The 13,318-nt window shown below is 46.1% G+C and overlaps 1 protein-coding gene across 6 annotated transcripts in view; it reads left to right on the forward strand.

Annotated features, from left to right (window-relative positions):
- Window positions 1-1,199: 1,199 nt before the first annotated feature.
- Window positions 1,200-13,318, forward strand: part of VPS8 (VPS8 subunit of CORVET complex) — an 84,475-nt gene continuing 72,356 nt past the window's right edge. Inside the window, exons 1-9 of one of the 6 annotated variants that reach the window (XM_040567149.1) lie at window positions 1,200-1,314; window positions 4,158-4,215; window positions 4,681-4,784; window positions 5,830-5,901; window positions 6,206-6,322; window positions 8,976-9,044; window positions 10,757-10,887; window positions 12,210-12,303; window positions 13,255-13,287. In XM_040567149.1, coding sequence (XP_040423083.1) covers window positions 1,282-1,314; window positions 4,158-4,215; window positions 4,681-4,784; window positions 5,830-5,901; window positions 6,206-6,322; window positions 8,976-9,044; window positions 10,757-10,887; window positions 12,210-12,303; window positions 13,255-13,287 — 711 coding nt within the window. In that variant the 5' untranslated portion in view covers window positions 1,200-1,281. Of the gene's footprint in view, window positions 1,315-4,157; window positions 4,216-4,680; window positions 4,785-5,829; window positions 5,902-6,205; window positions 6,323-7,790; window positions 7,810-8,326; window positions 8,546-8,720; window positions 8,872-8,975; window positions 9,045-10,756; window positions 10,888-12,209; window positions 12,304-13,254; window positions 13,288-13,318 lie in introns of those variants that run through there. The other 5 variants (XM_040567150.1, XM_040567153.1, XM_040567152.1 and 2 more) reach the window with 5 other exon arrangements.

Genomic DNA, 13,318 nt, shown 5'->3' on the forward strand with positions numbered 1-13,318 from the left:
ATATTTTTTAAAATCTATTTACAGATTTTAGCTGTGTAGTAGCTGTTACACCTCCAGCATGAAACTGCTGAAGCATAAGGCAGAAGAATAATGGAGGTGCATGAGATTAAATTCTTGAAGACTACAAAATTGGTTTACTAAGAGGACTGTCTAATAACCCTAAAATGTAAGGACAGGATACATGTAAACATGTAAAAATTCAGTTGTGGTCAACATTTTTTGAATTTTTTTTAAAGTTTTTTGAAAACTTTACTGAAGGCTTATTTCTACAAAAAGCTTCTGGGGGTGGCCAGGGGTGTAGCTTGCTCCTCTGAGCTGGTGCTGGAGGCACTGAGCAGCGTTCCTTGGGCTTGGCAGTGGCAATGAGGGAGAGCAGTTGATGTGCCAGAAGCCACACTCTCAGCCATGAGAGACCTTGCCCAGCTGGAGGCCACTGCGCGCCATGGGACAAGAAGCCCCCCTGAGGCCTGCACCTGGAGCCTAAGGACCTGAGGGACAGGAGTCAGCGGGGTGAGCAGCAGCCCTGCCGAAATGGACATCGCCCTGCGGGTCTGAGTGTGACCCAGCAGTGTGCTCTTGTTGCAAATGAGGAGGGGAAAAAGCTAAAGTTGAGCTGCATTTTGAGTGGGGCCAGCGGCTTACCCCCCACCTCTGCTTGGTGCTGGGGAGGTCAGGGCTGGCTCCCGCGCCCCACGCTTGGAAGGGCCGGGGGGAAGCAGAGCGGGGGGACGCACAGTGGGGCTGCGGCCATGGGCTGGCGGCAGAGCTGAGCGGGTTTGCCAGGCAAAGGGGAGGCAGAGGGGCTCCCAGTGCAGCTGCTCAGAGGGGAATCACGGAGGTGACGGAGCCAAACCCTCCTGGCTGCGGCACAGACAAGAAGGGGGAGCGGGGAAGGCTGTGCTGCTGCTCCGCCCCGCGTTGCCAGGGCTGCGGTAGCAGCGTTGGGGTGCTGCCAGCCACCGCACAGGTACCGTCAGGCCCTGGCCTTGTCCCTTCTGCGACCCCCAGGGGACAGGGTGGGGGGCCTCTGCTATGGTTTTGGAGGTGTGCGGCAGTTCAGGCCCTGCAGCAGCACTTCATCTCCAACCCCGCACCTCCAATTCCTCCGACTGGGCAGGGATGATGCAAAAGGCAGTGTGTCCCGGAGAGAGGAGCAAAGACAAGTGAAAAGCTTTCTCTGTGGTGCAGGTTGACCAGCAGCTGGATTCACATAATTAGAAGACTTCTGCTGTGCTTTGCACTGGGGAGTGCTGCTCAAAGGACCCTTGTTGCTGTAGGAGAATGGCTGCAAAGAAAAAGGAGGTAGTCCTTCAGGTCAGTAGGAGCCAGCTGTGATAGAAATGCCTTTTAAAACATCTTTTAAACTCACAACAGTGGAAAGAATGATGCTCAGTCCTAGGGTAACTTGCATTCTTCTGGCATAGCCCTATTGCGAGGACCTCATGGTGGAAAAGCATTCCTGAAGGCAGGTGGGAAGCATAGGAAGCGATGGCAAGTAAGCTACATCCCCCAGAGTCAGGGGTGCAGAGAGTTCACTGCAGGTTGCATTGAAGAGCTGTTTATGTGCTGGCACTGTCCTGTGGTGTGGCTGCTTTCAAAGAACACGCATTTATGTTTCACAGGAGAATTGTTCATAGGACTTCCAGAAGTAGGGACCAGGGGGGAAGAGGGCATTCTCCTGGTTGTTTGGTGAGTCGCTCACTGAATGTTTCTGACCAGTACACATATTTAGAAAGGTTGCTGCAAAGCTGGAAAAAAGTTAGGAGGTGCAAGAAGAATTCAAAGGCTGAAAAAACTATTTCACAATGATGCACAGAAGAATTTTTCCCTATTTACACTGTGCAAGAGACCTCATGATGCTTTGTTAGGAGGGGAGAGGGGATTTCTGAGGGCAGATTAGCATGCAAAATCATAGAAAAAGCCAAAAAGAAGGTCATTAACATCTTGAAATTTTGAAGTTCTTTACACGAGAGAAATACTGAAGGAAAAAGTAGATAACCTTGTTTGTTCACTGTAAGAATTGGAAAACATGGGGTGAAAGTTTGAGCGTTTGTATAAGAAGAGAAGGATGATCACTTTGTTAAGCTAGAAATTATTTATGCTGCTGCTTGTCCCACTGTGTTCCTATGTGATGGGGAATGTAATTTAAACAAGGTTTTTTTACCTTTGACAGCTGAATATGCACCCAGCTTAGGAGAGCCTGGTCTAGGCTTGCAAAAGTGTGGTTGTTCACATCTGCAGGTGGATATGAACCTCATGTGGGACACAATGTGATGTCCTAGAAAAGTTCTGGTTCTATTAGAGAACAGCAAGTCCTAGCTGCCTCTGGGCATTCAAATTAGCAAAGAACTTTGAACAGCGTTGGCATTGCTTTCCAAGTCCATCAGTCGAACTCGTTATTGCAAATTATAATCATCGTAAATGAGTTGAACTCATTAACGTTCTTGAAACACTATGAGGGTGGTCCTAGCACTGATGATAACTGGAATAATTACATTTCTTAATTCTGCAGATGTTTGCTGAAAAAAAATTAGGCTTGGGTTCACGTGCTGAACAGGAAAACAGACAGATGTTTGAACAACTCCCCATTCTCTGAGTGCGGTGAGATGCTGGAGAAACCATACAATGTGACCTCCAGTAACGTCTCTGAAAATCTGTAAAAGGCTGCTTAATTTGCATAGGAATTTCCACTCTTCAAATTCTTTACTTTGCAATCTTAAAAGTCCTTTAATGTGTGTTCGTGTTAATTATTGAATAGTAGCTAGCCTTATTGCAACATACTGTCTTCCAGTGTAGGCAAAATGTATTTAGGATTAATGATACCGAGAAAGTTATTAAGAATCTTCATTGTTCACTATCAGCACAGCAGCAACAAACTATTACCAATGTGATAACGAGAGTGATTGTTTAAAGTCACTTCTTTGAAGAGTCAAAATTTTCAGAACAATTTGTTTAAAAAATATCAAACACTACTAACCCTGGGTTTCCACCCTTTTTTTCTCCCCTTTAAGTCCGGCTCAGCATTTTAGCACGTCCTATTGGCATGGTTAGTATATTGTGTTATTGCTGACACTTCAGTAGCTTGTGCCGAGCCTTTTTTATTTATTTATTTATTTTCTTTGCAACAAGACCCTGTGAAAATTATTCTTTGTTGCTCTCGCATGACCTACACTTACAGAAATAGGCTGGTCAGCAAAGGAGGTTGCTGGAATTATTGGAGACCAGTGTGGTGTTCTAACAGCACGACCAGCCCATGGTGTGGCATCCTACAGTCTGTCACGGAGGTTACTCCGTTCTTGCTTCAAGCAAAGCTGCCTGGAGTGAGGGAGGAAAGAAACTACTAATGGAGGGAGAGAGGGGTTGCAGCTGAGAAGGATAAATGTGTTCTTGGGGTTGGTGAACAAGTCAGCCTGAATGCTGCTTTCACAGCTGCAGCCTTAGGTGATCCCTCAGCTGCAGCCTCTTGTCTTGCACATCAAAGGACCCAGAAAGCACAGAGCGGTGTCCTGTAGCTAAGATTGAGACTGGGGCACAATAAATCTGGATACCCACCACCACCTGGTAGGTTCAGCTGGGAGAGTGGTCATTTGGCCATGATGCTGATGCCCTGCCAAGATGCAGGGGCTGTTTCCTCAGTCGGACCCCAGAACAACTCTTGGTCTCTCTGCAAACTGATGCAGGGGTCTGCAAGCAACCAGACTGTTCAAACGGTTGCTGCAACTAAAAGGGGGAGGGCTTGCATTTGCCTGGATGCTCCTTTCCTTCCTTCTGAGACAACTTAGGTCTCTAATCCATTAAACTGTTCCTTGGGGCTAGCTGGCTTGCTGGTGGGTCTCTGAGAGCTGGCATCCAGTAGTAGCAAGAGCATGTGGGAAGGAGGGGAGGAATAGGAGTTTGGGGGCAAGAGTATCTGAATTCAGCTGACTGCGTGGTTTTTCTGAGAGGTCTCCCACCCATGCTCTAGCACAGCTTGGCACTGCCCAGCTGACCAGAGGTGAGAGGATTGCAGTCAGAAGTTTTTTTCTGAAGTGTTCAGATAGCAATACCTCTGTATGTCTGATGTCTGTCTTAGATGCAAGAATGCAACGATCTGTCAGTATGTTTACAGCTACCTGATGACTTACTGTTGCTTTTACTGTTTTTAAATTTTCACACAGATTAACATCAATAGCCAGGAACTCTGGGAAGAAATGCTGTGTCTCAAAGGCCTCATTGGTAAGGGCTTGGTCAACGTAGGAGGTTTATTTTTTCCTGTGTTAAAACAACTCCAGTCCTGTCAGGAATCAGTTTCTACTGGTATGCATGTTTCAGTCAAACCCTCTGTTTCTCTTGCCCTGAGTGGAAGGAACAAATAAGCCTGTAGATGCAAGACTATTTGGAGATCAGTCTTGAGAGCTTGAGACGTTTAGACCGACCTTAAGCATATCTCCTTCCCTAGGAAGGTGGTGCCACAGAGGTCACCATGGGGCACCTCAATTCTCAGAGGCTTTCAAATTTCTTATTATTGTACTAAAATTCTCAGAGGTTTTCAAGTTTCTTATTCTTGTACTAAACAACCTTTTTTGTAGTCCCCTTCCAGAAGATTACACTGCAAAGTGGACAAGTGCACAAGCCAGCCTATTGGTGTACATCTAAAAAGGCTCATTTTGACCTTTTTCTTATACATTTCCATGCTTGTAGTTGTTGATGCATTTCAAGCCTGGTGTGGTCCCTGCAAAACAGTAGTGGATCTTTTCCGAAAAATAAGGAATGAAGTCAGCAGTGACCTCCTGCATTTTGCTGTGGTAAGATCCAATTTGGCATTGCTTAAAATAATCATTGCCCTGAACTTAGCAGGTAACTAAAGGCTGAAGTCATTTATCTTTCCAGTATTCAGCCAAAATGGTAACAGTGCAGGAGTTCCAGCTTGTGTAAGTCTGCTGGATGCAGGCAGTTGGTTACATCAATAAGAGCTTATATCATTTATAATTTTCAGGCTTGAACATTTTTTCAGATTTCTTCTGCAAAGGAGAAGAAGACAACTTGAAGGCAACTGATCTTTTTTTCCTGTCTTTCATATTTTACCACAGTCCAACTCTTGCTTTAGCTCTGCCAATAAACTTGCTGTTCTTCTTTGGCAAGATGACCAGTTTGTTGGCAGATGCGTGTTTACTGACACGGTGAACTTTTCACAGTACTTGTTTCTGCAGTGTGCAGCAAACTGCTTAAGCAAGTAACACTAGACAGAATCAGTAGCATATGTATTCCTCTGATGTACAGGGGAGAGTCTGAAAGAGCTGGATTTGTTCACTTTGGAGAAGAAAATATCTAATGACTGTCTTCACCTGTCTAATGGAGCGTTATTAGAGAAGGCAGAGACAAATGTTTCTGAATGGTGCATGGTAAAAGAACAAGAGGCAACAAGATCACCTTGCAGCAGGGAAGATTCCAATAGATACAAGGTGAAAAGAAAAGTATTCACAATAGGAGTGGTCAGGATGCTGGCACAAGTTCCTGCATAGGCAGTGGAGCACTGTTTCTTGGAGATGCTCAAAACTCCATGTCACGCAGCCTTCAGCAACCTCCAGCTGCTGTTCAAACTGCTGCTGGCAAAATCTCCCAGAGACATCTGCCTGCTTCTTGTGTCTCTGATGCTGAGCTGAGAGAATTGTGTCCTTGCTCTGACCAGTGTCATTTTAGCCCATAAGACTGGGGCCCAGAGGTGCTTTGCTGTACGTAAGGGATAAGAGTTGGCAGTTGAGGATGTTCAGGTCCAGTCTGTTGCATGTGTACTCCTCTGAAGCAGAAACATTTTTTAGAAACACCTGTTTTATTTTACATTCCTTTTAGGCTGAAGTTGATTCCATTGATGCTCTGGAAAAATACAGAGGAAAATGCGAGCCTGTCTTTCTGTTTTATGCAGTGAGTGACAATATTTTTACAATAGTTGCATAGCAATAAACATGACTTGTCAATGGGAACAACTGTCCTCTTTGAGAGCTGTCCTACTGCAGGACCTCACTCTGTCACATGCTGCTTCAGTTTGCCCTAAGACTGATCAGGAACAACAACGAAGGTTGTTCCAAAGTTTCCCTTTCTTCTGGAGCAGAGCAGCTCAGTCTGGTACACGAAGTGATATGTGATGTTCTCCTCTGGTGATTTCCAGAGCTCAGAGAGCTCCACTGTGAACTAACTTACTGACAGACTTGCTTTTCACACCTTTCAGGGAGGAGAACTGGTAGCTGTTGTAAGAGGAGCGAATGCACCATTGCTGCAGAAGACCATTCTGGAACAGCTGGCAATGGAAAGGAAGGTTTTAGAACATGGAGGAGAGCGTGTGGTGGTAATCAAGCACTGAATCCTCAAGTAACTGTAGTTCATGCCACAGGAAAGGTTCGTTCTGTAGTGCCAGCATAGCTCTAAGTAGGGATACTTCCTTGTTAAAATACTGTCCTTTTGTTTGAATTGAGTCTGAAGTCTGGCTAACATCACTTGAGCCTCCACAAAGCTGTAGAGCCTACCTTGATGGAAGAAGCTAGGAAGGGTGATTGTGTTGTTTAAAACCTCTGTCCCCTTGTTAAGAGGAAAGGTGATACATGTCATCCAGCATTTTCCAAGAGAAACCGTACTGTGTTTTGCCTTGACTTGTTCACCCACCCCAAGCGTTAATTTTATTCATTAAAGTTACCTTCTTGGCTTCTAGTTCCAGAATCTCTAACAGGTCTGTTTGTGATGGCATTTCTCAGGCTGTAGTGGATGACAGTTCATTGCAGTCTTAGTCATTTCTGTTCCTTGCTGTGCAGGACCTGCAGCCTGTACTTGGATATCACTATGTTCAATCAATCTGCCTTTCAGCAGCTCTGTAATACAGTGCTTGTGCGGTCTGTAGTGTCTGCTGTAAAGCTCTGGGTTGTTTCGTGACAACTATTCTCCTCCCTCCAGCAGCAAGCTCTGCTGTCAGAGCCCAGCAAACTCCAGCGGCCTGCTGCTGTGAGTGTAGTAGGGAACAATGTTTCTGAAAAAGCGTTTCTTTCATTTGATCTCAAGTTGCTGTGCAGTGGTATTGGTTAATCCCCTTAGTTCTCATATAGCAAAATGACTCTTACTCCCCAGACACCTTCTCCATGTCACTGATGATTTCCTTAGATGGTTATTAAATCTTTCCTCAGCCTTGAGACCTCTATCGTCATAAGTGTCACAACCCCGGTTTGGTTCCAGGTTCCTACTACTGCACTGCTGGTACGGGGTGTGTGCTTGGAGCACCTAATCCTGGACAGTCCTGGGAGCTGAAACCAGAGCCAGCCGCAGGCCAACCCCTCCCCAGCCCAGCTGGCCTGCTGTGCCGCTGGCATGAGAGCAGCCTTCTCGTGTATGCTCTCCTGAATCGGGCATTTCCAAGGAACAAAAATGACTTTCCTGCCTGTAACCTGCTAGTCTTAGGGCATCTTCAAAATACAGAAGTTGCTGTGTTGGTAACTGCCAGCTCCTTCTGGGGGGCAGTGCTCTGGTGATGCTGACTAGTCTGTTTCTGTGAAGCATTTTCCCCTGGCTTTTGCCAAACACTTGATGGAGAAGTCACAAGGTGGTGCTGGGCAGGCAGATCCTTTGCTCTCACTGCTGAGGATCTACAGGACCAGCAGGAAGAGTGGCTCCTGCTCAGCTGGAGGTGGAACTGGGGCCCTGCCTGGCAGATGCGCCTGGAGCCTAACAATGCTCAGGATGCTCCCTGCTCATCCGTCTGCTCTTGCTGCTAGGTACAAGACAAAGCCTTCTCCAAAGAGGAAGGAAATGGGGCTGCTTTTCAGGAAGAACAAGGGGAAGGCCAACTAGGTAAGGCAGGTACAGTTGCAGGATGCTCTTTTTGCCCTTGGTACGTGCCTTTGCTGAAGCTGGAACCCAAAACACCCCAGCAGCTGCGGCGGGGACAGCAGGGGCCCTTCCTCCGTGTGTGCCCCACCAGGAGTTTCTCCCCCCCTCTCTGACAGATCAGCACAGAGAGGCACCGAGCAGACCTGAGGGTAGCTGTGGTGCCTGGCAGCGTTAGGCTGGAATTTCCAAGTGTTTGCTTCTTTCCACGGCGTGTGCGTTACCTACTAGCCCTTCCCCTTGCCTGCTAGCCCGGGGAGGGCTATTGCAATCCCAGGTGTCTTTCACCTGGCTTGAACAACTGCTAAATACTGAGCTAGCTGCACATGCTGCTCCATTCCTCTCATTTTGCCTTTTTCTTAAAAAAATAATAATAAAAAAAAACAACAAAAAAAAACTTGTTCCTGCCAGCGCCGCGACCCCTTTAAGGCCGCGGGGGGAGCCGCAGCGGCTGCGCCGGCGCGGGGCGGGGCGGGCGCGTCTGGGACCGCGGGTTCGAGTCCCGGCGGAGCCGGCCTGCTCCTGGCCTGCCGCAGCTCCCGGCCCGCTGCCGCCCATGGACGCGGCGCCGGAGCCGAGCGCCTGTCCCGCGGGAGCCGGAGCCGAGGCCGAGCCGGGCGGGCTGCCGGGCCTGGGGCCTCCCGCTCCGCGGCTGACCGCGGCGGAGCTCGACCGCGAGCTGGACTCCCGCAGCGAGCTGGTGCGGCCCCAACCCTGCGGCCCCGCGGCTCACCCTCACCGCACGGCCCGGCCCCGGCCCCTTCCCCGTCCCGTCCCCGCTGCCCCCTGCCCTCCCTGCCTCCTGCCCTCCCCTCGGGCGGCAGCGGGGTCCCGTCGCCCCGCAGCCGCGGGGCCTGGCTGCGCGCCCCTCGCAGGGCGGGTGGGCAGCTGGTGGTGCCTCAATGAGGAATTCCTCTTGTTCCTTTTTCTGTGCTAAATACCCCAACTTCTACCTTCTAACGTCAAATTTCAGGCAATTAGTTTCAAATAAGAAAATCTGCATATACGTGCTGCATTTGCGCAGAGGTAGATTAGGGGGGTATATGTTTAGCTGCTTTTTCTTTAGTTAGACATTTGCTCAGAAGGTGGGGTAGGCAACCTAAACTCAATCTGTGGTTTCTGATGTCCAGATTGATGACAAAGAATTCGACATTCCTCAAGTTGATACCCCTCCAACGCTGGAAAGCATCTTAAATGAGGTGAGTGGCCTACCAGCCAGCTGCACTGCGAGGGTGGGCTGAGCTGAGGCACCGTGTACTCCTGTGGCTGTCCTCATATTTTCTTCTGGGAAATAAAGTTGCATAACCCCATAGTTTCCTGATATTAATGGTTGACAAAGCATATGTTCGTTCGAGTAATTGCTGTACCATGAGTAAGACAGAACTGCATTTTTCAGTCAAAATACTCACAGCTGAACCATAGGGGGTTTCCATCGAAATTAACCATGTTCAGCTGTGGAACTGGACAGAGTCACCTGGAGGCTATACTGTCCTTTAAGGTCAGGGGCATCAAGCAACTTCGTTTTTAGCTTTAAAACAAACATACACAACCCAACTCTGAGCTATTTTTTAAGATGGGGAGGAGATGAGAACTAGATTCTTCACAACTCCCTTTACGTGGTCTGTTTCATGTATTTAGCCCTGTGGTAGAAGTAACAAACTCTCAATGCCTGATGTTGCAGGGGAGGACTGGCTTTGCCTCACACCCAGTTTTGTGTGTGTTTTCCAGTAACTGTGTGAGTGCATGGCTTTTAGAAAGGTAAAAGAAGGATGTGGAAGTAAAGGCAAACTCCGAGGTAACAGGCTTTTTAGCAAGTTGAGGAAATTGGTGGTTGGACTTCCAGTGAAACCAAGATAAAGGCAAGGAGTTTGGGACAGGTTACTTCTTTTAAAAAGCTACGTTAATAAAGGCATAAAATGTCCTAAACAGTTGGATATAGTCTTGGAACTAGAGGAATATTCGTCAGTGACTTGCTGCCCGTGCAGAAGGGGATATTGAGTAGTGGTGTACAGGGGCACGACCTGTTTCTGCTGATGCGTTCGCTGGTGAAGGCAGGGGGAATGTACGGGATTTGGGTGGTACCAAAGTGGGAGCTGCAGTCACATCCACGTCAGGGGAGTGGAGCTGTGGTCACCCAAAGAAAACATAGGTCTGCAGACAAACAGAGTTTTATCCAGTGATATTTATCTCAGTGTATACAGGATGGGAATGACTGCCAAAGGATCTGCTGAAAAGGATTTTAGTGTGGAGCACGATCTGAGCACCTGCTCTGGTCTCTCTATGTTTGGCAGTAGGTGGAGTATTGTTTGCGCTCTTTGGCTCTGTGCTTCAAGGGCAACGTGAACCGTAAGGATTTTAGAAGGCAATGGGGAGAATGGCCATTTAAAAATAACATAAAAACAATTCTAGGCAAAGGCTGAGGAGAGAGAGAGCACCACCAGAAGACCCCAGTCAGAGCACAGTCAGCCCTTCTGTTGGCTGCATGCTTGCTGAAGCTCCTGGACTCGTAGCAGCCAGCGGTGCTGGTAGACTCTTAGCCACCGTTTGGTCGACTGTTGGAGGAGCAGATGATAACAGTTCTAGGCCTTCTCTTGGCAACTGGAGACATTTGAGAACAGCTTACTTAAAAGTCTGTTAAAAGTTTGAAAAAGTAAATCATACGTGGGGAAGAAAGATTTGTTAAAATCTTTCTATGCAGCCTACATCTGTGAGTACTGAGAGTTCTGAAAACTGGTTCTTCAGCGATATCAGTTCAGTGAAATAATAGTTCTGTTTTTCTAAGGCAGACTATCTTATTATCCTCAGCTTCTAATTTTTTTTCCTGCTTTATTGATGCTATTTTTCTGTTGTTTCAGTTAGGTTGTTGAGCGTTTTGAACATTTACTAAGCTGTGGTGATTCTCTTCCTTCAGACTGATGATGAAGAAGAGTCTTTCATTCTGGAGGATCCTTTTCTCTTGAACATCGATAACACGGATACACATTCCTATGACACATCTTCTGTAGCAAGTTCTGACAGTGGGGATCGGACACACCTGAAAAGGTACCACAGGGCTGATTCCCTGGAGGGTTAAATGAATTTTAAAGCAGCACTGCTTATATCTATTAGAGTTAGCCTGTTTGAGCAATAAGTGTATTTCATGGGAATGGAGTATTAAAATTTATTTGAATGTTAATGTGACATTAAAACACTGAACCACATTGACTTTAAAGAAAATCTTTCAAAGATTTGATGGAAGTCTGATGACTTCCAGAGCCTGCAAGCAGCTGGTGGTATTTTTAAAAGGTGAGTGAACTGCTGTTGCTCCTGTAAGTGGAACGTTAATCTTGACATCTAAAAGCAGCCTGGAATGTGGTAGTTAGCTGTAATACTGCTGACTCGTCTCATTAATTAATCAAATGGGAGGGCTTCATCCACATCCTGAGCCACTCCTATTGCTTTCTTACGTGCCATAAGAAGTTGGCGTTTGGTTTTCCGTACGTTATGATTGTTACATTAGTGATTGCATAGGATACAAGGCTATGTGACAGTTTGTTGTGGTATATGCTGGTGAACTTAGTCTTTTTTTTTTTCTTTTTTTTTTTTTTCAAATAAAATGGGTCCTTACCCATAATATAGACTATTAACAACAAGTTTTGTCAGCCTACTTGTGAGCCATGTGTTTATGTGCCCCTGGAGAGATAAGAACCAAATGTTTTGTGTGTTACTTCTGGAGTTTTGGAAGTTTGACTTTCTGGTGGAGCATGGCAAAAAAAAATTCTAATTTTCACGGGGCATTTCTCTGTACTGTGTGCTATAGTATGCCACAGCTTTTTAGAAGTTACTGTCCCATGTACGCTTGTTCACTTGTTACTTTTTAAAGATATTTTCTCCAAAAACACCACCATTTACCTTTCACATAAAATCAGCTGTGTTTGAATCGAATGTTATTCTTTAAGCATACATTTAGTTTTCCCAAGGGTCTGTATTCTGCTAGTGAGCCTTTTTCAACTTTATATTTTCCTCGGATGTTCACCTTTAGAGGCTGGAGCTTCGTGACTCACGAAAAGCTGAATTAAAGAGCAAAAGCGTTGCTTTTGGGCTTTATTAATAAATGCTAAGGTTTGCAGATAAATGCATGAAATTGAACATTTGTTTGAAGGACTTTCTTTTTCCCCAGGAGATGAGTTTAAAACAAATATTTTGCAGGTACAGTGGTACATTGTAAGCTTTGCTAATAATTTCATGTCCATTTGATTCTGGTCATGTGGGCTTCAGCAATAAGAATGCAGGGGTTATGGGTGCGTGCAGAATTTACCTATTGGTTTAGCTGTGGTTTAGAAAAAGTTGTAAAGCCGTATTTGGTTTGTTTCTTGTTTTCTTAGGAAGAAAAAACTCCCAGATTCTCTTTCTCTCCATGGATCAGTTATACGACTCTCGCTTCTGAAAGGAATTTCTGCCCAGATTGTATCTGCAGCAGTAAGTATCTTTTTCTGCTGGTTGCATTCATTAATTAAAATGCCAACCTGCTCTGTTGTAGAGGGATGTGTGCATTCTCTTCCCTTTCCCCATTAGTTCTGGATAATATTGACGTGTTTGCTATATAAAGTACTGCTAGGAATCTCTGGCTAGGAGTGAATCAGGTATTAGCTGAGATCTTGTGGTAGGTCCTCTTTAACACTAGTTTGTATTGCTAGATGTCAGTAAAGCTGATGGGAAAAAATAATATAAAACAATAGCAGTACTATTGTTCTGCTTGCTTCAAGATGCTAGAAACAGTTCTGCTTAATGCCTGCAGCAGACACAGAATGCACTCATCCCAGGCTCACACATTCCTGGGTCTGTGACTGCACTTCAGGCCTGCCTGGAGTTTTTGCTGCCAGGGGAAAACTGACTGAGGCCGGAGTTAAGGCACTGATTTATAAAGCGTGTTATTTCTGCAGCACGCATGGTAGGCTTGTTAAAATAAAATACAGGTGACTCATCTCTGAGTGTTTTTAGGATGGTTGTGTGACTGGAGTCTGAATGTTAGTGTGCTGTAGCTAGTTGTTTTGTTGAGGGAGATATGGATGAGCAATCCAAATGGGAAGCTAATAACGTGTGCTTGAGAGCAAAGTGGTTTTGCATTGGATACCAGTGCTGTGTACGTAGAGAATACTGAAAATTGTTATTCAGGTGAGACTGCTTTGAGAACATGATAGCAACTTTCCTATGGAATTACAGGATGTTCTACTTGCTCTCCAGTTCCGTGCACTTTCACATTCTCTCTGGGTATTTCTAGCCAGTGGTTCTCTCTGCAGTCTCTGCCCTGCTGGAACTGTTAAAGTGTGACTTGTGTTGGTTTTAATGTGTTCTCTAGCTCTACTTATTACAGAGATGCATTGAGCTGGGAGTTCTACCTCTTACTTATAACTTGTCCTGTTCTTCTAGGACAAAGTGGATGCTGGCTTGCCCACTGCAATAGTAAGTACTCAAATTCCAAGCACTGTATAGT

The sequence above is a fragment of the Cygnus olor genome, chromosome 9 (genome assembly GCF_009769625.2).
Source record: "Cygnus olor isolate bCygOlo1 chromosome 9, bCygOlo1.pri.v2, whole genome shotgun sequence".
Classification (NCBI taxonomy): domain Eukaryota; kingdom Metazoa; phylum Chordata; class Aves; order Anseriformes; family Anatidae; genus Cygnus; species Cygnus olor.